At 35.8% G+C, this 25,995-nt stretch overlaps 1 protein-coding gene across 1 annotated transcript in view; it reads left to right on the top strand.

Moving 5' to 3' along the window:
• The first annotated feature begins 1,500 nt into the window (after positions 1 to 1,500).
• The window catches only part of LOC136027503 (inositol-pentakisphosphate 2-kinase-like), a 193,743-nt gene continuing 169,248 nt past the window's right edge, over positions 1,501 to 25,995 (top strand). The window contains exons 1-2 of the mRNA XM_065704815.1: positions 1,501 to 1,561; positions 20,505 to 20,693. Of these exons, the coding sequence (XP_065560887.1) occupies positions 20,520 to 20,693 (174 nt within the window). The 5' untranslated portion in view covers positions 1,501 to 1,561; positions 20,505 to 20,519. The remainder of the gene's footprint in view (positions 1,562 to 20,504; positions 20,694 to 25,995) is intronic.

The raw sequence follows: 25,995 nt of genomic DNA, 5'->3' as shown, positions 1-25,995 counted from the left end.
CAAGGTCTGCTTTTTTATTAATTATACACTCATATTTATAATAGGGCTTCAGCCTACTTATTCATTCAAGTGTATTGTTTGTCGTGAGAAGATCATATTGGGCTAAACACGAAAATCTTATCTTGAATTAGATATAATAGTAATGTTCGGATACATATAATGCAATCGTTGAAAGTAATTTTCTTTATATATGGCATGTCATTTTCTTTGGGAATTGATGACCTACCATGGATTAGCTGGTGATAAACGGCAGTAAGGTGCGCATGAAGTTCGTTTGGGATGGTGGGTAAAGGGAGTAAAACGTCAAAAATGTGACATTTTTCTTTTAAGAACCCAATATTTTGGTTCTGGAAGTTCAGTTGTTTCTGTGTGACTAAACTTATTCAAATCCTTTTCTCAATTTTTGAAATATTTGACATAATGTGTATCATCTATAAAAACCTATTAGCCTGAATAGGTGTGTATCTTTTAAAACACCATACAATCTACAGCAATACTTACGCTAAATGCAATGGAGCTTAAGTAGTAATTATTTTTCTATCTAGCACAAACCTTGCAGAGGTCTAGGCATTCGACGGTAATTAATTACCCGTTAGTCCTACTCTTAAAGCCGTGAAAAAAATATGGGAAAACCTGAATAAAATCCTTGAACAATACATTGAACGATCAGTCATATGAAAGCTGTTGCTTTGATAATTTAGATAATTCTTTTATTGACATACTTCAGGGACACTAGTAATAGCATAGGAACCCCCTCGGTTGTTATAGATGCCATCCACGATACCTTATTAGGAACACATGTTACGTTATTTCTTTGACTAATTGGTCCTTGCAATTGTTTATGAGTTCAGGGGATATAAGGAATGTTTTTTTTTTATGTTCGTCAAAATTCAGAAACAGCATACCATGTAGAACTTACCGAAAATTATGGGAACAAATTAATGTTTTATATGAACAAATTAATGAATGGGGGTAATGTCTACGCGTCACAGGGTAGAGAAATTGCAAAATACGGGCAAAATATGCTATGGGTGGGTCCTTTGCCCCGGCAAAATTCTGCATAATTTCTAATATTTTACATATGATGTGTGTATTTTTGTACTTTTTTTCGAACTTCCGTCGCTTCCCTGTCTCAGAGCTAAATTCTTCAAAACATGGCAGATAAGATAAGATTAATAACCTTTTGTTTCAAACATAATTTTATTTTAATTTTGGATCTGGTCAGGACATAAGTCCTATTCTGACCCGATAGGTAGATACAAGTTCTGCTTTAAAGGGGACCATTCGAGTTTCTTTAAACATTGGGCTATTGAATAGTATTTTCCATTTTATTTATTCTTGCTCATAATTTTTTTGTAATAACGATAAGAGTAGTTCGTTAAAAATTCTTGACTAATGGTATGACGTTTTTACTTAAGTTCTTATCAAGGTAAAACAGTAATTTAGTGGTTTATGGTAACAAGGGACTACCAGTTATTCCTTTTATTCTGTTGAAGTAGTAAACAATGCAAATTGGCTGTGTTTTAACTCAATATTTTTTAAACCGAGATTTATACTCCAGGTGGTTGATCGTAATCGTCATTCAGAGTATCATTTAGTTCTTGGTATAAAACATCCTTGCTTGGATAACTTTTAATTAATAGAAGAAAAGCCTGCTATACATTTCACTATTTTTTGTCTTTTCTTTGGTTAGCAAAACAAGAAGTAAGTTAGAGCACTTTCCTAAAATTACCAAGGTGTTGAATGTTACCCCAAGCCCAGATTTACCAACAGGCCTGGGTCGGGGGTGCAATAAATTATCGCTGGTGATTTATCATGAAAGAGCCGGGTGTACTCCGCCACCGCGCTGGTTATTCACAAGAAAGTGATTTTAAAGCAATACAGGAATTCTGTATCAGTTGCGTTCTCTTCAATGCTTCTACTATTCCCTAATTTTTGGAGATTTTCCTGAAAATTTTGCAAAAACGGTGTTGCGAAACCGCTTGGCCTAGAAGCGTCACAGCTTCAATTCTGGACCTGAATAGCTCACCCTTAAGACCAGATTTCTGTGTGTGACCAGGAATTGTAATCTATTCGACTTTTAGATTCCAGATCGTGGCATTCCAGTGACTTTGGACCAATGTCTCCTAAGGGTAACTTCGTTGTAAAATTAGCGAAATCATGGCCCTTTCCACTGCATTTTCACAGATAAATTTTTTTGCTGATAAATGCATGTAAGCTGTTTTTCTGATCGAACATCAAAGTTTCGGTTGTTAGCCCCCCTTCCCCTTTACAGGGTCAAATTTTAGGTTAGAAATATTTATTTTAATATTAAGTGATCTAAATCATGGTGACGTGACGTCAAGTTCTCATCAAACACTGCCTTTTTTTTTTTTTTTTTTTTTTTTTTTTTTTTTTTTTTTTTTTTAATGGATATCTTTCTAATGCCGGTTCTTTGTATTGTGTAGGTACCATAGCCCTGACCCTTAAGGGTGCATTAGGAGATTCTATACGTGGGGTAGGCTTATGCAGGGATTCAATTCGGTGGTGTGGGCTCATAATCGAAAAGCAAAATAGGCAATAGGAGGGGGGCATAAACAAAAAGCCCTCTTGCATACATGTTTATTGTTGGGTAATCAGTCGCCCCTTCACGCCCTGCCTTATGTGCGCAGATAGGCCTCAGTGATTTGAGACCTGGTGTGATGATACAGTAAACATTTAAAATGTGGAAGTATAAAACAGAGTTGTGTTTAATTTTTTTTTACCACAAGAATCTTGCCTCGACATACTAGGACAGTAATGTCCATGTTTTAGCAATTGTCAAATTCTCAGACTTAAAATGTTACATGACCGTCGAAAATTAATGCGTGCATGTTTTTGTCACTAATAAGGGGAAAAATTAAAGAGAAAGCAAAATATTTCGATCCTGCTTTCAAGGACCTTTCTCATCTGTAACAAAGAAGATGAGAATACCAAACAAAACACAGGCGAAGCCATACAAAAAGAGCATATAATTTTTAAAAGCACAAAGTAATTAATTTGAACGTTACAAAAAGTTTTTTGAAGCAATAAAATATACGATAAACAATCTAAAATAACAAAAAGTAAAATAGGATGGAAAAATGCTTATAGTGACGATTTAAAGTTAGAATTACATTTTCTGAATTGATAAAATGTCACCTAACGCATACCAGCCGGTTGCAAAGTCGTGCAAAATTCATATTAAATTATTTACACTTCAAAAGTTGTGAACTCCTTTGCTACCGTATTTCTTAATGTTTTACGTGGTCGTCTCTTTGTTGCTGCTGGGAAGGCCCGTTCCCTTTGATGGTAGCGTCGAAATATTCAGCATTCAATTTTTCTGCGTTGTTGCTTGTAAATTCGTCATTGTCTTTAATTTTCAAGTGGGTCCGACACACAGAGATCTTGCAAGAGGCTATAATAGATCATCAATTTTATCTATAGGTGAAAGTTTATGGTACGGAGTACTTATAAACTTGTGTTCCTTTCCTGTGGAAATTCGTAAAACAATAAAATTTTGACTTTTTTTTAACGGCCGAACTCTGCTAAATGGCGTTTGATGGGGTCTTTAATCTAATTGAAGTTTCTTCTAGTCTTTTATCAAATTGTTTGAAAGTGTGACTGTTTAGCAAAATACCCTGTCGGGTTGTCCAATAGCAAAATTCTTATTTCATTGCGCTTTAAAAATTTCATTTGGAGATCCTTTTGGGCGCCTACAGTTTAATTGAGTTTTGTTTTTTGAAAAGTTATTCATGATTTGGGGTTAGATACAATAGCTGTTGCGTCAATTCATTGAAATTAGGGGGAGGGCTATTTTTTTAATGTAAGCACCATCAAAGACATTTTTTAATGAGAATACCGAAAAAATATATTTTTCAAATTCTGGGGGGGGGGTAGATAATCTTGATGGGCAATGCCCCCTCCCTCCAATTGAAGCCTCTGGGCTTTAATTGAACTTCATTGCGCTTTAGAAATTCTATTTTCGAGATTCTTTTAGGCGCCTCCAGTTTAATTTTTTTTTAATTGAGTTTTATTTTTTTTTAAGTTATTCATGGTTTGGGGTTAGATGCAATAGCTTTTGCGTCAATTCATGGAAATTAGGGGGAGGTCTATTTTTTTATGTAAGAACCAACAAAAACACTTTTTAATGAGAATATCGAAAAAATGTATTTTTCAAATTCTGAGGGGGGGGGGGTAGATAATCTTGGTGGTCAATGCCCCCTCCCTCCAATTGAAGCCTCTGTGCAATAAATCGTCAATTCCTATTGGATTACTGTATTGATTACTGACGTTTGAAATACTCCTGGACGTCTTTTCGAAGTTTTGTTTCGAAAGGCAGTGTAGATACGCTAGTTTATATTTTCCGAGTAGCCTAATCTAGTAACTTGGAACTAATTGCTAAAAATCATTACATTGAATATATTGATTACCTACAGCCGAGTTCAGGACCATTCACAATAATATTGGGGGGGGGGTACCGAAACAAACAAGTTATGCTAGAAAAGTAGGGTAATGTTTAAAGTAGGGTAAAAATTGCAAGATTTTGGGATTGTCACGTAGTCCCCTTCCCTCCCATTTATATGCCTGCCCGTGTAGTCCATTTAATGTTTTGATACTTGTGTCTTAGCCAGTACACACTCGAGAAGTGATGTTAGGTTAATTATAATGAAATATACCAAAATATAATGAAAATACAATACTTTAGTAACAAAATTATGGAAACTACAACTAAGGATTATGGCAGGGGGCTCGCACAGAACACATTATATTAAATACCTAACGTAACCTAACCCAACCAAAATATCATCTCTATATATTAAGTATATTAATAAAAATATACCTAAACTTAGATTTCAACTTAACCGAAGCTAATTTTAAAACAGTTCGTGGTAACGAACTGTAGTAAGGAGCGACTCCGCTCAATATTAACCGAAACTCTAAGAAACGGAATTTCTATAACAATAGTTCCATCAAAAGAATCACATTTTAATGCTGATTTTAAATATATAAGTTTTGTTAAGTTTAGACTTACCCATCAAAAGTTACGATTCTGAGAAAATTTGCCTTATTTTAGAAAATAGGGGGAAACGCCTTTATTCTCACTAGCCAGTTTTTATTAGAGCGCGTTTTTTACTTTTTCGGCTACTTTGGGCCGTGGTTCCTTCTTTACTAGGCTGCAACGATGTTAAAGTCAAAGCAACGATGTTAAAACAATAACTTCATAATTGGTTATTTTTTATAAATTAAACAATATATAGTTGAAACAAAAAATATACCGATAACAGGTGAAATCTATTTAATATAATAGTGAAAAATATTTAATTTTTTACTACCCTCTTCCAAATTTCGAGGACCATTGATCTGATACGATCACCCCTGGCAAGAACAAAGAAAAAAAAAAGAAAGAATTTTTTTTCGAAAATGAGGCAAATTTTCTCAGGCTCGTAGCTTCGCTGGGTAACATTAAACTAAAGGAATCTTATCAAACAGTTCGTGGTAACGAACTGTAGTAAGGAGCGACCCGGCTCAATAGTAACCAAAACTCTAAAACATTGAATTTTGATACCAATAGCTACATCAAAAGAATCGCATTTTAATCCTGATTTTAAATATATAAGTTTCACCAAGTTTAGTCCTACTCGTCAAAAGTTACGAGCCTGAGAAAATTTGCCTCATTTTAGAAAATAGGGGGAACGCCCCTTAAAAGTCATAGAATTTTAACGAAAATCACACCCTCAGATTCAGCGTATCAGAGAACCCCACAGTAGATGTTTCTAGCTCCTATCTACAAAAATGTGGAATTTTGTATTTTCAAACAGTTCGTGGTAACGAACTGTATATAGCGACCCGGCTCAATAGTAACCAAAACTCTAAAAAATTGAATTTTGATATCAATAGCTACATCAAAAGAATCGCATTTTAATGCTGATTTTAAATATATAAGTTTCATCATCAAAAGTTACGAGCCTGAGAAAATTTGCCTTATTTAGGAAAATAGGGGGAAACACCCCCTAAAAGTCGTAGGATCTTAACGAAAATGACACCATCAGATTCAGCGTATCAGAGAACCCTACTGTAGAAGTTTCAAGCTCCTATCTACAAAAATGTGGAATTTTGTATTTTTTCCCAGAAGACAAATCACGGGTGCGTGTTAATTTGTTTGTTTTTTTGTTGTTGTTTTTTTTCCCAGGGGTCATCGTATCGAACAAGTGGTCCTAGAATGTCGCAAGAGGGCTCATTCTAACGGAAATGAAAAGTTCTAGTGCCCTTTTTAAGTGACCAAAAAAATTGGAGGGCATCTAGGCCCCCTCCCACGCTCAATTTTTTCCCAAAGTCAACGGATCGAAATTTTGAGATAGCCATTTTGTTCAGCATAGTCGAAAACCATAATAACTATGTCTTTGGGGATGACTTACTCCCCCACAATCGCTGGGGGAGGGGCTGCAAGTTACAAACTTTGACCAGTGTTTACATATAGTAATGGTTATTGGGAAGTGTACAGACGTTTTCAGGGGGATTTTATTTTGTTTGGGGGTGGGGCTGAGGAGAGGGGGCTATGTTGGAGGATCTTCCTTGGAGAAATCTGTCATGGGGGAAGAAAAATTCAATGAAAAGGGCGCAGGATTCTTTAGCATTACTATAAGAAAACAATGAAAAATAAACATGAAAACGTTTTTTCAAATGAAAGGAAGAAGTAGCATTGAAACTTAAAACGAACAGAGATTATTACGCATATGAGGGGTTCTAAAAATACTTTAGCATAAAGAGCGAGGTATTTAGGAGGAGATAAATTCCTTGCTCTTTATGCTAAAGTATTTTTAGTAATTTCAACTATTTATTCTACAGCCTTTCTGATTCAGGGGTCATTCTTAAAGAATTGGGACAAAACTTACGATTTAGTGTAAAGAGCGAGGTATTAACGAGGGTACAAACCCCCTCGTATACATAATAAAAATATAAGGTTATGAAAGTTTGTTATGTAAGTTAATTCTTAAGTTACGTATATTTTTTACTAATAAAAACGTTCGTTAAAAATTAAAAGTTCTAGTTGCCTTTTTAAGTAACCGAAAAATTGGAGGGCAACTAGGCCTCCTTCTCCACCCCTTATTTCTCAAAATCGTCTGATCAAAACTAAGAGAAAGCCATTTAGCCAAAAAAAGAATTAATACACAAATTTCATTTTAATAATTTATCTGCGGAGAGCCAAAATCAAACATACATTAATTCAAAAACGTTCAGAAATTAAATAAAAAAAAAAACTAATTTTTTTAGCTGAAAGTAAGGAGCGACATTAAAACTTAAAACGAACAGAAATTACTCCGTATATGAAATGGGTTGTCCCCTCCGCAATCCCTCGCTCTTTACGCTAAAGTTTCACTTTTTGCCACAATTCTACTTTTTAAAACAATTAAAAGCTTTAGCGTAAAGAGCGAGGGATTGCGGAGGGGACAACCCATTTCATATACGGAGTAATTTCTGTTCGTTTTAAGTTTTAATGTCGCTCCTTACTTTCAGCTAAAAAGATTGTTTTTTTTTATTTAATTTGCCACAAGACAGATCACGGATGCGTATTAATTTGTTTGTTTGTTTTTTTTCCCCAGGGGTGATCATATCGACCCATTGGTCCTATAATGTCGTGTGAGGGCTCATTCTAACGAAAATGAAAAGTTCTACTGCCCTTTTAAGTGACCAAAAAATTGGAGGTCACCTAGGCCCCCTTCCACGCTCATTTTTTCCAAAGTCAACGGATCAAAATTTTGAGATAGCCATTTTGTTCAGCATTATCGAAAAACCTAATAACTATGTCTTTGGGGACAACTTACTCCTCCACAGTCCCCGTGGGAGGGGCTGCAAGTTACAAACTTTGGCCAGTGTTTACACATAGTAATGGTTATTGGGAAGTGTACAGACGCTTTCAGGGGGATTTTTTGGTTGGTGGGAGTGGTTGAAAGGAGGGGGCTATGCGGGGGATCTTTCCACGGGGGAAGAAAATTTCCATGAAGGAGGCGCAGGATTTTATAGCAGTTTTTTAAAGAAAAATAAAAAAATAAATATCAAAAAGTTCTTTTTACCTGAAAGTAAGGAGCAGCATTAAAACTTAAATAGAACAGAAATTATTACGTATATGAGGGGTTCACCTCCTCCTAATACCTAGCTCTTTACGCTAAAGTAACTTTATTAATTTCAACTATTAATTCTGATTACGGCCTTTCTGAGAGCGAGGTATTGACGAGGGGATGAACCCCTCACATACGTAATAAAAACATACAATTTTAGAAGTTCGTTACGTAAGTTAATTCGTAAGTTACGTATATTCTTACTAATAAAAACGTCTGTAAGAAATTAAAAGTTCTAGTTGCCTTTTTATATAACCAAGAAATTGGAGGACAACTAGGCCTACTCCCCCGCTCCTTTTTTCTCAAAATCGTCGGATCAAAACTATGAGAAAGCCATTTAGCCATAAAAATAAATTAATATGCAAATTTCGTTTTAATTATTCATGTATGGAGAGTCAAGATCAAAACATTCATTAATTCAAAAACGTTCAGAAATTAAAAAAAAAAACAAGTTTTTTTAACTGAAAGTAAGGAGCGATATTAAAACTTAAAAGGAACAGAGATTATTCTATATATGAAAGGGGCTGTTCCCTCCTCAACGCCTTGCTCTTTACGCTAAAGTTTTTTACTGTTTTAAGTAAAACAGAAAAAGAGTCAAACTTCAACACCCACCGTTTAGGATTATCCCCTCCCTTCAAAGAGCTATCGAATACTTCTACTGAAAGGATTTGCACTTAACATACAGAAAATGAATATTACCAAGACTGGACACACATCATCAATTATCCGGTCAAGTCACTGCCCAATTATTAACCCATTTTCTGTGTAACTTTTTACCCTCTTTGAAGTAATTAGCAATTGTACTGTTATTTTTTGTAAAGAGTTTGCTTTCCACAGCAAAATAGAATTATCCTTGGTATTAGGGCGTTTGTCCCCCCCCCCTTTTCAGGATAAAGTACAGCTTTTAATGGATCAACTTTGGAAACTATCATTCTTCATTAAAATCTACGTTTGCAATAGAAGAACTACCCCCCAAAGCACCCATATTGCACTGTTAATCCTAAAATTTCCCTTTCAGTGAGATATAATAGATTAATCACTTGTTCTAAATCGCTATGAACATAACCTGAGCCTAAAACGTACTTTTGAGGCTTCAGTCTTCTTTCTCCCTCCGCTACTATACTGCAGATTAAAGTTAATCTGTATTTTCCGATATACTTGCTTTTTGCATTACTAAATAGAAAAGGTGGTACTCTATATCTGCGGTTTCGAAGGTTTTGCCCCCCCCCCCCGAAAAAATTCCCGCGTACTTGCCTCATATATATATATATATATATATATATATATATGGATTTATATATTATTTTGTATGGTATGTAAACCAAATCTTGCGCGAACAAACATACGGATCAGCCAATAGTATGGCCCTATTTTTTCATTTTTATGAACCTGTATACCAAAGGCGAAAGTAAAACAGTTCAAAATAGGGATGATACCTTTTTATTGACAGTGAAATATAAAATTATTTAACTGGATATTTCGAACACATATACAGTGTTCATCATCAGCAGTAAAACTCTGCTTTTACTGCTGATTTTTTTGAGTTTTACTGCTGATGATGAACACTGTATATGTGTTCGAAATATCCAGTTAAATAATTTTATATTTCACTGTCAATAAAAAGGTATCATCCCTATTTTGAACTGTTTTACTTTCGTCATGGAAAGGCAGTGTGGTCTTCGAAGTTATCTATGTATACCAAAGGATTCTTCTCGTACCGAACCCCTCAGAGGAAATCCTTTAACTCACTCTCAAATTCTTACTGTACGGATGTATGATTAAGGCCGATCCAAATTTTAAAGTTTAATTTAACGTATTTTGGCTTATCGACAATTGTATTTTAACTTCTTTCACCACAGATTTTTAGCAGGTCTCTGCTACTGAAAAGGTGGCCTCTAGTCCCTGTCCTCACTCTGATCTATATTTTGGTGTTTTTTCATTATTCCTAGCCTTTTATATAATTTCCTATTTCTGTATTTTTCTTGAAATTGTGCCCCCCTCCAGAAAAAATATTGTACGAATGGCTGCTCTTCAGCGAATGCATTGTAGTCTTAATTCCGTTGCTTGGTACCTATATAACACACTGATGGTAAAGGCTATTAAAAAAAAAAAAAAAAAAAAATCAAAAAAAAATCCGAAAACTCGAATAAAAAGAGGACGCTCCCAGTTTAACATGATATTAAACGAAGGTTTTCTACAGTCCCGTTCCCAGGATAGTTCTTGTCACTTCTCCCTCCTCTCCTCGACGCATAAAAAACTAAAATATCGCTTTTGAATGAGGGCCAACGACTGTCGTATATCATGTTCTTTTGCGGAATCTTTAACAAAGGTTGTTCATATCTTGCAAGGGTGTTCACCTTGCGAATACGGTATCTTCATCCACTTTTAATGCATAACCAGCGGAAAGTCAATGCGAACGACTTAAATTTGGGTGGAATGATCAATTTTGAACATTTCCCTGTATGTGGCTTAGCTGACAAATCTTCGGCGTCACTGGTGTGACATGTACTAAGTAACAGCTTGGCTGTCTCTGATAATTGTGTTCAACCTAGCCGGTCGATTTTGTCCTGGAAATGATTAAAATTTGCGCAAATTGTGTTTCGATTTACGATGGCTGAGTTTTCATGAAACAACTTCTTCAGGAGTTATAATTAAATTACACCATTCAGCATGTGGAACTATGGAATTGTGGAAGTACCGACGGGTTCAATAGACTACGCCTGGGCAAAAAAAAAAATTGGAACAATAATTTTTCAATTTTTTTGTATAGGAAATCCACTACTTAGGGGTAAAAACAGGTAGCAGATCATGATTTTAATTGTATTTCAGGCTAGATTATTGGTCGAAAATTATATTAAGTTTAGTTGTTTGAAATTAGAAAGAGAATGTGCCATTCGGCCTTTCCCTGCCCAGTCGGTTGTTTATATACAATTACAGAAACGATAAAAATTTAAAATATACAATAAGAGTGAAATAGAATAACAATTAGAACGAAAGAAATATTTTTAAATTATTCCTGTCAGCCTGTGTTATCTATCTTGATGATTAATCTAAAAAATATGTAGCTTAAATAGACCAATTGTAACATCTGTTTATCTCAGTGTTTGTTTAGACTCCTACACTTGATGGTGTGTATGGTTGAACCTGTACTTGCCTCACTTGAGTTAGGCTCTTGTCTGTCAGCGTAGAGGGAATCAGACGTCAGTGCCGTTAGTCGTCTCCAGAGTGGTCTGTTAAACGCACACTCACACACACACACATATATATATATATATATATATATATATATATATATATACTAGCTGTTGGGGTCGCGCTTCGCGCCACCCCAACACCTAGTTGGTGGGGGCGCTTCGCGCCCCCCCAAGCCCCCCCGCGCGCGTAAGTCGTTACGCGCCATATTAGTTACGCGCCATTGTAGTTGTGTCCCTATGTCCCACCTGTGAATATAGATATATATATATATATATATATATATATATATATATATATATATATATATATATATATATATATATATATATATATATATATATATATATATATGTTTTTAACTACGTAAAACTTGCGAATATACAACATTCTTTGCTGTCCCATTGTCTGTGCATATAAATAGATTGTCAGGTTTACCGACTCTTGAACATGCAACATATAATGGTCCATGGGAAAACAATCCGTATTCAGATCTATACCTCATGATTCTAATGATTGCCCTTGAGCTTTGTTGATGGTGATTGCTAATCGACCATTCCCTGAGTCGCCATCGTCATTTATATATCCCCCTGTGCACCCCGGCGTCCCCTTTGTAGTTATGTCCCTGTGTCCCGGTCGTCATTTATATTCCCTGTGTCCCGGTCGTCATTTGTGTCCCGGTGTTCCAGTCTGTGATTTCTCTTTGAGTGTCCCGGGCGTCATTTATATTCCTTGTGTCCCGGTGTCCCGGTCGTCATTTATATCCCCCTGTGCCCCCCGGCGTCCCCATTGTAGTTGTGTCCCTGTGTCCCGGTCGTCATTTATATTCCCTGTGTCCCGGTCGTCATTTGTATCCCGGTGTCCCGGTCTGTATATACATTCGTTTTTTAGTTTTGTTTCTCTCCTTTATTTTTTTCCTTTTTTCTTTTTTTTCTTTTTTAGTTTATTTAGATTTTTAGATTTTTTAGTTTTTTTATTAGTTTTTAGTTTTTTTGTAGTTTTTACCATTTTTTTAGTTTTTTTAGTTTTTTTTTTTTACTTATGTCCTGGTCGTCATTTATACTCCCTGTGTCCCGGTCGTCATTTGTGTCTCGGTGCTTTGTTGATTGCTAATTTATATTATATTTATATTTATATTTTTTATATTTATTAATATTTTTTTAGTTTTCTTTTTCTCTTATTTTTCAGTTTTTTCCTTTTTTTTAGTTTTTTCTTTTTTAGTTTTTAGTTTTTTTTTTTTTGTTTTTTACCTTTTTTTAGTTTTTTTAGTTTTTTTAGTTTTTTAGTTTTTTAGCTTTTTTATTAGTTTTTAGTTTTTTTTTTAGTTTTTGCCTTTTTTTAGTTTTTTCAGTTTTTTTTAGTTTTTAGTTTTTTACCTTTTTTTAGTTTTTTTTAGTTTTTTAGCTTTTTTAGTTTTTTTTCTTTGTAGTTTTTTTTTGTAGTTTTTACCTTTTTTAGTTTTTTTTCTTCTTTTGTATTAGTGTGAAATAATTCAGACGTCATATGCGGACAAACACGACGTCACTCGACAGACAGACAGACAGACATAACCCACAAACAACTTATTTTTATATATATTTATTCATATTTTTTTAGTTTTCTTTTTCTCTTTTATTTTTCAGTTTTTTCCTTTTTTTTAGTTTTTTCTTTTTTAGTTTTTAGTTTTTTTTTAGTTTTTTACCTTTTTTTAGTTTTTTTTTAGTTTTTTAGCTTTTTTAGTTTTTTTATTAGTTTTTATTTTTTTGTAGTTTTTGCCTTTTTTTATTTTTTTCAGTTTTTTTTTAGTTATTAGATTTTTACCTTTTTTTAGTTTTTTTTTAGTTTTTTAGCTTTTTTAGTTTTTTTTTCTTTTTAGTTTTTTTCGTAGTTTTTACCTTTTTTAGTTTTTTTCTTCTTTTGTATTAGTGTGAAATAATTCAGACGTCATATGCGAACAAACATGACGTCATCTGATCCACAGATCCACACACAGACAACTTATTTTTATATATATAGATATATATACTACTTTCTTAATAAAAAAAGAAAAACAGGACTTGATTGTGTTTAATTCGCAACCAAACGTAACTATTACCCGGCCAAGGCGTCAAGTGTGCTTTTGTGCTCTTCTTAGATTTGTCTTACTACCCTCGGTATTTATCTCTGATGAATTTAAAAAACTTTCCACAGAACAAGTTTTTCAAAGAAAAGTAAAGAGCCCCATTAAACCAAAAATGAGCAGAAATAAAGTCAAATAATCTTTCAAGCGTAAAACTACCTTAAATTACCATCAATAAATAAATGAAACCAAAGACGAACATAAATTACAATGAAGAACCGAGTCAAACTCAAAATGAGCAAAAATTAACATGAGAAAGGCTGACGACCCCATGCCTTCTCAAGACCAGAACATAATATGTACTTTACTGACAACAAAATACATTTTAATAAATAAAAAATAATTGAAATTTTCAGGAATAAATATCAGTGTATGTGTATTAAATTGAAAATCTACGGCCATTTGTTTTTCCTTTTAGTATTTTTTTTTTAGTTATTCATTGTAATTTCTGTTCGTTTTGGGTTTCTTATTGACTGCGATTAGTGGTAGTTTTGCGCACTGAAAATTATTTGACTTTATTTCTGCTCATTTTTGGTTTAATGGAGCTCTGCGTTTCTTTGAAAAACTTGTTTGTGGAAAAAGTTTTCTTAAATTGATTTCTGTTCATTTTTTATTGACATATTCTTTTTCGTGGAAAAATCGTATCTTTACGTTTTTTTTTTGTTTTTTTTTTTTTATCAGAATCCATAGTTTGGCTCGCTATCTGCATGTTGGAAAAACTTTTTCACCGATGTTTAATCCTGACTCAAATAGTATTGTTTAATTTAATTTTACACCTCAAGGTGACCTGAAAAATAAAAGATATCATCATTCCCAAAACATTTTATCTATGCTATCTAACAACTTGGATACACTTATACTCTTTAGATTTGTATAAATTGTAAGAGCAGAAGTAGTAATATTAGTAGGTCCGACAGTTTCAAATTAATGCCCCCTGTCGCTCTCGATATATTGCTGACGTGTCTTATTGGTAAATATACACACAGTACCTTTTGATTTAATTTTAAAGCAATATTTAGTTTTAAAGCATAATGGGCCAGTTACATAGTTTTGGGGGGTTGACATACCCAATATCTCTTGAGACATAGTTAATGGACATTTCTACTATGCTGAACAAAATGACTGTCTCAAAGTTTTGACTGGATGTTTTTGGAAAATAAATGTGTCCGGGAGGAGGGCTACTTGCCTTCCATTCTCTTTTGACTCTTAAAAATGGCATTAGAACTTCGGATTTAGTTCAACATCTTTTTAAATGTTTCTTGAAAGCTTCGCCTTAATACTCTTAACTTGCGTAGCAGCAGTAGTTGTAGTAGCATTAGTAGCAAGTATGCTCATAGCCCTTTTGGTTTCTTTAGCATCCCCTTCAACAGACGCTGGAAGTTTAAACTTAATACCATCAACCGCTCCTGAAGCATTTCTGGTACGTCCTCTTCACAACCTGTGTGGGAATAATGTGTTTCGATTTAATTACATGCAGTTTCAATATTTTACAAAATTTTCACCTTAATACCCTTAGTTTTAGTAACAGCAGTAGTAGTAATCGCAGTAAAATTAATAGTAGTAGCCTTAGCTTTAGTGGCAGTAGTAGTAATATGGTAAGAAGCATCAGCATTATGATACAAATATTTTCTTTTGGTTAGTTCAATATCCCCCACAACAAGCCCTGTTAGTTCCAACTTCGCTTGCCAAGCTGTTCCTAAGATATTGCTGTTATGCCCTTTTGACTATCCGTGTGCACATAACATTTTTTTATTTAGCTCAATACTCCCCTCAACATTCTCTGAAATGCACACCTGAATCTTTCAACAATGCTGAACGAAATAACTCTCTTAAAATTTTGATCGGATGTGTTTCGGGGAATGATTGGCTTTGGGGAAGGGCTGGTTGCCCTCCATTCACTTTTGACTCTTAAAAGGGACACCAGAACTTCTGATTTCCAATCAAATGAGCCACATCCGATCCAAAGTTTATACTACCACCCGTTCCATAAAAATCTCATATGCCCCCGGGGATAAATTTCAACCGTTACCCCTGGGCTCTGGGGAGTTGTGTCCGCTGTGAAGACATTATTATATGTTCTTTGGACTATTGTGAACAAAATGTTTATCTAACAATTTTGATCGGATGCGTTTGGGGAAAGAGGGTATTGAGGAGGGGACTAGTTAGCCTCCATCATTTTTGACTCATAAAAGGAAACTAGAAGTATAAATTTCAAACTAAATGTGATCTTTGGACTGTTTTTGATCAAATGGCTATCTCAAAATTTCTATAGGGTGCATTTAGGGAAAATAGGCCGTGAGGGGGGCTAATTTCCCTCCAATCATTTTGATTCCCAAAAACAGCACTAGAATTTTTGATTGCCAATCCAATGAGCCCCCTCCGAAGTTTTTACTACCACCCTTTCCATAAAACCCTCATATGCCTCCGGGACATAACTTACAACCCTTGTCCTGAGGGCTGTGGGGGGGGTGTCATTTTCGAAGACATAATTACTGGATCTTTAACTACCATGTCTATTCTGTCTTCTAACCAAGCACAGTTATCGTCGTAATTAGTCAGTGCTTTCCAACAAAAAGTTTTTACATATAGCCTAAAATAAAAGAACTAGAATCTAGAACTAAAATCTGGAACATTAGAAGTTCCGAATAATTGCGCCTCCGGCAAATTAAGGTCCATGCTGGATCTGTTCTGCTCCGTGTCAATGACGGTTATTTTCAATGAGTCACTGTATTACTGTGCCAGTGAGATGCCGCGGCAGAGGTTCGCTGGAGTGATGCAATTAGAAAACACTCGGTAGCGTGACCACAAGGGTAGGTATGACGTTTAGAAACTGTTTCTAATCTCTATTGATGGCTTGACTAGCTTATTCCAGTGTCATCTAGTGTGGTATCGACAAGCATGATGACTGATGAGGTTGTTGTATGTTTGGTGTTAAATCTGTGGGTCAGCATGATGTCACCTTAACAACAAGTCAACTTGACCTCCTCTGAAAACGGGTGTCGGGAGTTTTAGGTATTCAAGTTTCTTGTCGCAGACCTGTAAGACCTGTAATACCCGCGTTTACGCACCTTTTGAATCCTTCAATTGTTCTAGTTTCAAGCTTGTAGAAGGAGAGGCTACAAAAGCACAGAAAATCCAAGAGACCTAACGATAGCCTTTTAAAGTCTCACAGAGACTCTGCGGGAGCGGTGGTGATTGCACCCTTCAGTAGACCAAGACTTGAATTAGCCATTGACACCACTTGTTTCCAGTGCCCGTGGAACTTCCACTGCTTGTCAACAAGCACTCACAAGTCTTTCTTCATTGCGGATTCGAAGTTGAATACCAGAAATTAGTTCTAGTCATACATGGTATACTGGTAGTGAGAGTTGTTGCTGCCAAAATGGAGCACGTTGCATTTATTGATATTGAACTCAGAGTCACAATTCATCGAACCCCTTCTGGATTATCTGGTGATCTGATTGCAGGCTTTCTTTGTTAGCTGGTCCGAAAAGCTTGGAATTATTTGCCTAGAGTTTGATGTTATTAGGGATTTTCTTCATCTTATCATTTATATAAATGGGGAAGGTGGTGAGGCCTAGAATCCTATACTGAGGTACTCCACTGATGACATCGCATGGTTTAGAGAATGCTCTATCATCGTTATGGGTGAAAAGTTGCACCTGTTGCTTTCGGTCTGTTGGGAAATTCGTCACCCATTCTATCACATCAGTATAGATTCCAAATATTGATAGTTTATTCCTATGTTGTCTGTGAGTCACCTAGTCGAATGCTTTGGCAAGGTCAAGCAAAATCAGGTCAAAAGACACTCCCTTGTCCAGAAGGCTTGTGCTGATATTGTAAGTTTTGAGAAGGCCGGTCTCCATTGACATTCCTGGAGTTAAGTCATACTGGTTCAGTGACATTGCACTATTGGAAAGAAGACATGCCAGAATTTTGGCGTTCGCAATGTGTTCCAGGGTTTTTGCTATAGCTGATATTAAGATGACAGCCCATAGTTTTCTTGTCTTGTCAGTTTTCTTGAATATTCATGTAATTCGTGAGTTCTTCTAGTCTGAAAGGGCAATATTCTATTCGAGGAACTAGTGAAATCTTTCGATTAGTGGTTTTAAGACTGACAGATCTTTCGAAAGCCATGTTTAAATGTATCTTGTCTGGGTGTGCCACCCTGTTGGCACCAAGCGCCTAAATCTGATTCCTGGTTGACTTGAGAGAAATCGTTATAGGTTTCCTAAGATTTGGTACATCATAGAGAGACTGTTGGGGAGAGAACCGTAAGGCTCATTGGTAAACAGTGACGTAAATTGTTGGTTGAGTAATTTAGCAATTTCTTGCGTGTTAGTAACTTCCTTGTCACCAGATTTTTTTTAGATTTTTATTGAACATCAATCATGACCTTTGCTAGATACGTAGTTCCAGAACTTTTGAGATTTTTATTGTTATCATCCGGAAGCTCGGACTCAAAATTTAAATGAATTAGTCTGGTCACGTTTCGTTGCTTATGTTGATTGTTCACAAAATTTTCAAAGTGATTATCTTTCCTATTTTTATAGCGTGTGTTCTAGTGTCGACTTTTTCGATTCCATCTTCTATGTATTGGAGAGGTCACGCACGCGTGTGTTTTGGGCTTTCGCATAAGGATGTACTTTTTTGAAGTGTTGTAAGGTTTACCCGAAAACTGATCAATTGTCGATCTACATCCCCTATAAGCAGTGATGTCCAGTCCCACGTCACTTATTCATGCTATGATTGCTGTTTCGTCGGTGTCCGTTTTCTTAGTTTATTCGTTTGTGAGCCTGAATGGTATGTTGACCAATTACAAGGTGATCACTTTTCCCAGAGACGGATCTGGGACAGGTGAGTGCCTATAAATGCAGCCTAATCGAACTACCTCTGTGCTTTCGTAATCCAGGAGCTCAAAACTAAATAGATTCAACACATTCGTGCCACAAGAGACAGGGCATACTAACTTGTGGTATACTGTACTAGGATGCTTTGACAAGAGCCAATGTACTATGTCTGCTTCTTTTTGATCCTAAATTCGAAACAACAAAGTAAGCCCGAAATGGATAAGACAATCAGCCAGCTTATTTCTAGAATGCTTCGGAGAAAGTTCAGCTGGAAGAACTAGACCATGATATTCGAGTAAACAACAACTAATTACAAAATGAAATATTTTTTATACGAAATTAGGTATGTTTTGTGAAAAAAAGTCCATTTGCTTTATCCAAGTTTTAATATCAAAAGTTTACTCCAAGAAATGTCTTCCCGCTTTTACCGCATTCTATACCTTTTTTTGTGACGCGCTCGACGCTACTACACGATGCAATGGGGTTTCGTGGCACGCAAGTTCGTAAAGCACTAACATTCGCGTCCGTCCGAAGTGACATTTTTGGACGCTTTGTTGGCAAAAAGTAGGAGAGATTTGCAGTCCTAGTTTTTTCATCCTCTTTGCTTCTTGGCCTCTTTGCCTCTTTGCTCCGAGTCTGTATAGTAAGATGAAGGATACGGGGGTGGGTGGGATAAGTTTATTTTAATTTGGGTTGAAAGGGGAAGAAATAAAATAGATTTTGAACTTAAGGGGAGGGTCAATTGACATTGGGGAAAGAGAGAGGAAATTTAGGGGTTATAATGTTAACCCAGTCCCTTGTCCGATGTGTGGAGAAGATGATGAATATCTTTTTAATTTTTTGAGGATTTGGCGGAAGGTGGGTGGAAGGAATTATAGGATCGAGCTAAACTTACGTTAATGAATCTGGCTAAGTATGTTGAAAAAGGGCTGATACATCGTGAAAGATGTATCTCTTTATAAATAATTCCGTGAAGATTCATATATAAGTACGTTTTTTCTGTTTAATTTGTTTGTGTTTTTCTTATTGGTTTTGTTACGTTTGTGTTCTTTTTTTTTCCTTTTTTTTTCCTATGGTCTGATGGCTTTTTTTGGAAATATATATACATACATACATACACATTGATAAAATAACGTTTATATAATTAGTTTTCAATCTTTACCACCCTTTTGCATCTATTATCGATTTAACGGTAAGTTGCGCAACTTAAGAATCCACACCTTTTATCCAAAGGTCTTCGGCCGCCCTAGATCCAAACGTCAAGCAAAATTTTTAGTTTGCTGCAATTACAATTTGAAGTTCGTGACGAGCGTAGCTAAGCACGGTGAAGAACCATGGACATTTAAAGCAAAGTATACAGATCGCGGAAATTTTTCAATTAGTATTTATTGCTTAGCTTTGTATAAACTTGTATTCTGTAAAACGCCTGTTTTTTTTTGTTTTTTTTTATACTCGTGGCTTCGAAAAGTCGACGTGTCAGTGGATCTAGGTTCTGTGAGTACTTAGCTTAAAAACGAAGAGGAGGATATGTTAGGCGCTTTTCGATGGAAGGTTCTGAAGACAGGCACTTACAAGGAAGGCCTTTAGGCTCGAACCCATCCCTCAATATCGGATTTTGTGTTGCGTCACTTGTTTTTGTTCAAAATTGCCCTCTCCCCTCCAAATGCGTACCGAATTGCTTTCCTGTGTGGAGACTATTTTTGGAATACAGCTTAGTCACCCGTTGTCCAGCGTTATTTGTTAAGGGGTGCAGCCATAAATCTGTTTGAGGAGGATCCAAACCTATCAAAGGCTGGCTTAACCAAAAAAGATCACATCTTTTGGTGGTTATGTGATGAGGAAAGCTACCGCATTCGCCCCTAATGTACCTAATTGTTGAAAGTCGGTAACCCCTAGAGGACATGATTTCTTCCCTATCCCTTATCCTCATATTGCACGTAGGCTATTACCTTTCATTTCAAATGGCTTTTGAAAATGGAGTAAAACAGTAAATACATTAATTATAGTCCAAATAAAAGAGTCACGTGAACAGTCAAAGATAAAGAAAAAACAAATTCATGTTGAGAAAGCGGTGTAATACTAAAATGCGCAAGTTGCTGCCTTGATTATACCTGTTTTTTGCCAGGTCTGCGATTAAACTACAGTATTCATTTTTGCGTTTCATTTTCTGTTTTCTGTAGTTAAGCTGAAAAATTGCACTAAAACCTGTTATTTCTACGTAGTTTTAACTCGATCTTTTCTTTTCAGATAGAGCTCAATAAAATGGTCGTAGAGTTCCTAGAATCAGATTTAAGTCAAATGCAAAAAGATGCTGAAAAACAAAATGCCCGCAATGATCACATTAATTCAGAAAAAATTCCTAAGTTTTTTCTTGTTGGCAAAGAATGGGAGTATCGTGGCGAAGGAAACGGAAGCATAGTCTTGTCACTTCCTAAGGTAACTAGAATTACTATTTATAGGTTGAAAACAGTTTTATGGAACCAATCTGAGGGGAGGGGTATGACATTGAAATTGGTTAGGAAACAAATCTACTCGTTATCGGATCCCAGTTATTAATGTGCAGAAGTTAAAACAAAAAATTAAAACTTGAGGCGAGCTTCTGAATGGTGGGAAGACGATAACACCTTAGATTTCGCACAAAGGCATGTACGTAAAGCGGTCCCTATATAGGCCTTTCAATGAAATACTGTGCAGGGTAATTGAAGGTTCTTTTTATCTAGAGTTCACCGACAGTCAGGAATCACGTATGCCGGATGGTTCATGCCACGTGTGGTGGAACTGTGTGGTGCACATGATGCTCCGAGGTATACACCAGGTACTCCGAGGTATACACCAGGTAGTGGAAAGTGAGTAACCTTTCACTATTCATTGGTGAAACAGTTTTAGTGGACCAGTCTGTGAGGAATTGGGGTTGTATGGATATGCGGAGTATCGAGGTGAAACTGCGGAGAAAGAACGGGTTTTATTGCACCTTTTCAGCTTAGCTACAGTAAAAACATGAAACGCAAAAATAAAGCTAGTACTTATAGTAGTTTATTTTTAAATTTTGGTTGTGTCCATTTTCATCATTTGAACTTTATCAATGTACTGACAAATTAGCTTTACGACGCACTAGACATGCAACGCTGATATATGTAGTGAAACCCCCCTCAACTAGCCTAACCATATTATTGCCATCAATTCAATTGGTTTCCGGGGCTCTGGTTTAAATTCTGTTACGAAACCTGGTCACATTATGAGTATTGTAAACAGAAAAAAAAGCTAAAGAGTATATAAATAAAGTGCACAAAACAAACTAAATTGGCATGAAATTATTATTTTATTGGGAATTTGCCATACTGAGGTAGTCTCCTTTGCCCTCTCCTGCTTTATGGCATGAGGTTTTTGTGATTTTTTTCTTTTTTCTCTTATATTTGTTTCTTTATTTTTGGTGGATATGAAATTAAGGCAAAAATAGATAGCCTTCTTTCGAGTGCAGCTCCCTGTTAGCTTTGATGAATTATTTGTGTTTTTTACTGTGCGAAATAAAAATCTTGAATCTTGAAAAAAAAATTAGCAGCAATTAAAGGGACCCCGATACAGACGTGTGCTTCTTAGATTTTACTTTTTATCTTCACATTATAGTGTTTGCAAAATATCCCCCCTATCTCTATGTTCAATCGTAGCTAATATATCTACTATGTTCACTTGATTCTGAATTCCCGTGTGTGCAGGTGGGGGTTGGGGATTGGTGCTCCTGCCCGAAATTCCATAATTTCTGCATAAATCGTATATCGTTTGCATAATTCAAAGATTTTCCCTATATTCATAAATTTAGCCCCTTCGACTCCACCCCATGATGAGAAAAAAATGTCTCTTGAATCCCTGATTCCAGATCTATAACTGGAAGCTCAGTGGGGATTTCCTCTCTCCGCGTATATCTGGCAACATTAGTAGACCCACATGATAACGAAGAAAAATCTGGCATCAGTCAGCCATAACGCACTCAAAAGAGCTTGCATCTCGAGGCACACAATTTATTAACTTTAGGCGTAACTTTTGACAGGGGAAATAAGTCTGGCGCTGTACCAACCTGAACAAGCCTTTGTTTGCCTCATGCAAATTAAACTACAGACAGGATTTGGCTTGTTCGAATTTGGGTTGACGTGGTATTGTAGTGGTGAAATCATCTGAATTTGGCTTTTGTTTTGAATACAACACCTTTGAAGGTTTTTTTCGCCTCTTGTAACAATTAAATAAAAAAAACTAGTTTTTTTAGCTGAAAGTAAGGAGCGACATTAGAACCTTAAACGAACGGAAATTATTCCGTATATGAAATGGGTTGTCCCCTCCGCAATCCCTCGCTCTTTACGCTAAAGCTTTTAATTGTTTTAAAAAGTAGAATTGTGGCAAAGAGTCAAACTTTAGCGTAAAGAGCGAGGGATTGCGGAGGGGACAGCCCATTTCATATACGGAGTAATTTCCGTTCGTTTAAGGTTCTAATGTCGCTCCTTACTTTCAGCTAAAAAAAAACTATTTTTTTTTTTTATTTAATTTCTGAACATTTTTGAATTAATGCATGTTTGATTTTGGCTCTCCGCACATAAATTATTGAAATGAAACTTGTATATTAATTCTTTTTTTGGCTAAATAACTTTCTCTTAGTTTCGATCAGACGATTTTGAGAAATAAGGGGTGGGGAGGGAGGCCTAGTTGCCCTCCAATTTTTCGGTTACTTAAAAAGGCAACTAGAACTTTAATTTTTAGCGAACGTTTTTATTAGTAAAAAATATACGTAACTTAAGAATTAACTTACATAACACACTTTTATATTCTTATATTTATATTATGTATACGAGGGGGTTTGTACCCTCCTTAATACCTCCCTCTTTACAATAAATCGTAAGTTTTGTCCCAATTCTTTAAGAATGACCCCTGAATTAGAAAGGCTGTAGAATAAATAGTTGAAATTACAAAAAATACTTTAGCATAAAGAGCGAGGTATTTATCTCCTCCTAAATACCTCGCTCTTTATACTAAAGTATTTTTAGAACCCCTCATATGCGTAATAATCTCTGTTCGTTTTAAGTTTCAATGCTACTCCTTACTTTCAATTGAAAAAAATGTTTTCATGTTTTTTTTTATAGTAATGTTAGAAAATCCTGCGCCCTTTTAATTGATTTTACTTTCCCCCATGACATATTCCTCCAAGGAAAGATCCTCCCACGTAGCCCCTTCCCATCAACCCCACCCCCAAACCAAAAAAATCCCCCTGAAAACGTCTGTACACTTCCCAATAACCATTACTGTATGCAAACACTGGTCAAAGTTTGTAACTTGCAACCCCTCCCCCAGGGATTATGGGGGAGTAAGTCATTCCGAAAGACATAGTTATTATGGTTTTCGACTATGCGGAACAAAATGGCTATCTCAAAATTTTGATCCGTTGACTTTGGGAAAAATGAGCGTGGGAGGGGGACTAGGTGCCCTCCAATTTTTTGATCACTTAAAAAGGGCACTACAACTTTTCATTTCCATTAGAATGAGCCCTCTTGCGAAATTCTAGGACCACTTGGTCGATACGATGACCCCTGGGGAAAAGATAAAAAAAAAAATAAACACGCACCCGTGATTTGTCTTCTGGCAAAAAAATACGAAACTCCACATTTTTGTAGATAGGAGCTTGAAAAGTTTGCTTTGGGGTTCTCTGATACGCCGAATGCGATGGTGTGATTTTCGTTAAGATTCTATGACTTTTAGGGGGTGTTTCCTCCTATTTTCCAAAATAAGGCAAATTTTCTCAGGCTCCTAAGTTTTGATGACAAAGACTAAATTTGCTGAAATTTATATATTTTAGTATCAGCATGAAAATCCAATTCTTTTGATGTATCTTTTCGCATCAAAATTCCGTGTTTTAGAGTCTCGTTTACTATTGAGCCTTCCTTACTACAGTTCGTTACCAAGAACTGTTTGATTAAATAAAAAAACAGGTTTTTTAAAACTGAAAGTAAGGAGCGACACTAACACTTAAACGAACGGAAATTATTCCGTATATGAAAGGGGCTGTCCCCTCCTCAACGTCCCGCTTTTTACGATAAAGTGTTTTTATTGTTTTAAAAAGTAGAGTTGTGACAGAGTCAAACTTTAGCGTAGAGAGCGGGTTGTTGAGGAGGGGACAGTCCCTTTCATATACGGAATAATTTCCGTTCATTTTTAGTTTAATGTTGCTCCTTACTTTCAGTTAAAGAAACTCTTTTTTTATTCAATTTCTGAACGTTTTTGAATTAATGCAGGTTTTGATTTTGGCTCATCGTGCATATAATCAAAAGGAAATTTGCAGATTAATTTATTTTTTTGGGGTAAATGGCTTTGTCGAAGTTTTGATCGGACGATTTTGCGAAAAAGGGGTGGGGGAGGGGGCCTAGTTGCCCTCCAATTTTTTTGGTTACTTATAAAAGGACACTAGAACTTTCAATTTTACTTAAGAACGTTTTTATTAGTAATAAATGTACGTAACTTACGAACTAACCTGCGTAAAGAACTTCTGTATTCGGATACTTGTATTATGTATATGAGGGGTTTCGCCTCCTCGTCAATACCTCGCTCTTTACGCTAAAGTTCGAATTTCGTTCCAATCCTTTAAGAATGACCCCTGAATCACAAAGGCCGTTTAATTAGAATAAATAGCTCTTTTTAAATTACTAAAAATATTTTAAAGTAAACAGCAAGGTATTGAGGAGGGGACGAACTCCCTCATATACGTAATAATTTCTGTTGGTCTTAAGTTTTAATGTTGCTCCTTACTTTTAGTTGAAAAAAACTTTTTTTAATTTAATTTCTCATCGTTTTTTAAATAATGCTGGAAAATCCAGCACCCCCTTCGTGGAAATTCTCTTCTCCCATGATAAATTCCTCCATGAACAGATACTAAAACGGAACCCCCTCCACCCGACCCCTCACCACCAGAAAAAATCCGCCGTGATAACGTCTATATACTTCCCAATAACCAATACCATATGTAAACAATGGGCAAAGTTCATAACTTGTAGCCCTTCCCCTGGGGATTATGGGGAATTAAGTTGTCCTCAAAGACATAGTTATCATGTTTTTCGACTATGCTGAACAAAATGGTCATCTTAAAATTTTGATCCGGTGACTGCGATAAACATGAGCGTGGGAGGGGGCCTAGTTGCCCTTAAATTTTTTTGTCACTTGAAATGGGCACTATAACTTTTAATTTCTGTTAGAATCAGCCCTCTTGCGACATTCTAGGACCATTGGGTTGATACGATCACCCCTGGGAAAAAAACAACAACAAAAAACAAATAAACACGCATCCGTGATCTTTCTTCTGACAAAAAAAAATCCACATTTTTGCAAATAGGAGCTTGAACCCTCTGTAGTGGGGTTCTTTGATACGCTGAATCTGATGGTGAGATTTTCATTAAGATTCTATTACTGTTAGAGCGTGTTTTCTCCTTTTATTTAAAATAAGGGAAATTGTCTCAGGCTCTTAACTTTTTGATGGGTAAGACTAAACTTGTTAAACTTATATATTCAAAATCAGCATTAAAGTCTTTTTCTTTTTATGTATCGATTGGTATCAAAATTCCGTTTTTAGATTTTCGATTACTATTGAGCCGGATCGCTCCTTACTAGGCCTACAGTTCGTTACCACGAACTGTTTGATGTCAGGCGTATTGTAGCTGCATCACAGATATGAATTTTAATGAGTAACCTTACGTTATATATATATATA

This window comes from Artemia franciscana, chromosome 5 (genome assembly GCF_032884065.1).
Source record: "Artemia franciscana chromosome 5, ASM3288406v1, whole genome shotgun sequence".
Lineage (NCBI taxonomy): Eukaryota > Metazoa > Arthropoda > Branchiopoda > Anostraca > Artemiidae > Artemia > Artemia franciscana.
The sequence above is the reverse complement of the archived record's forward strand: the minus strand, read 5'-3'. Positions and strand labels throughout refer to the sequence as shown.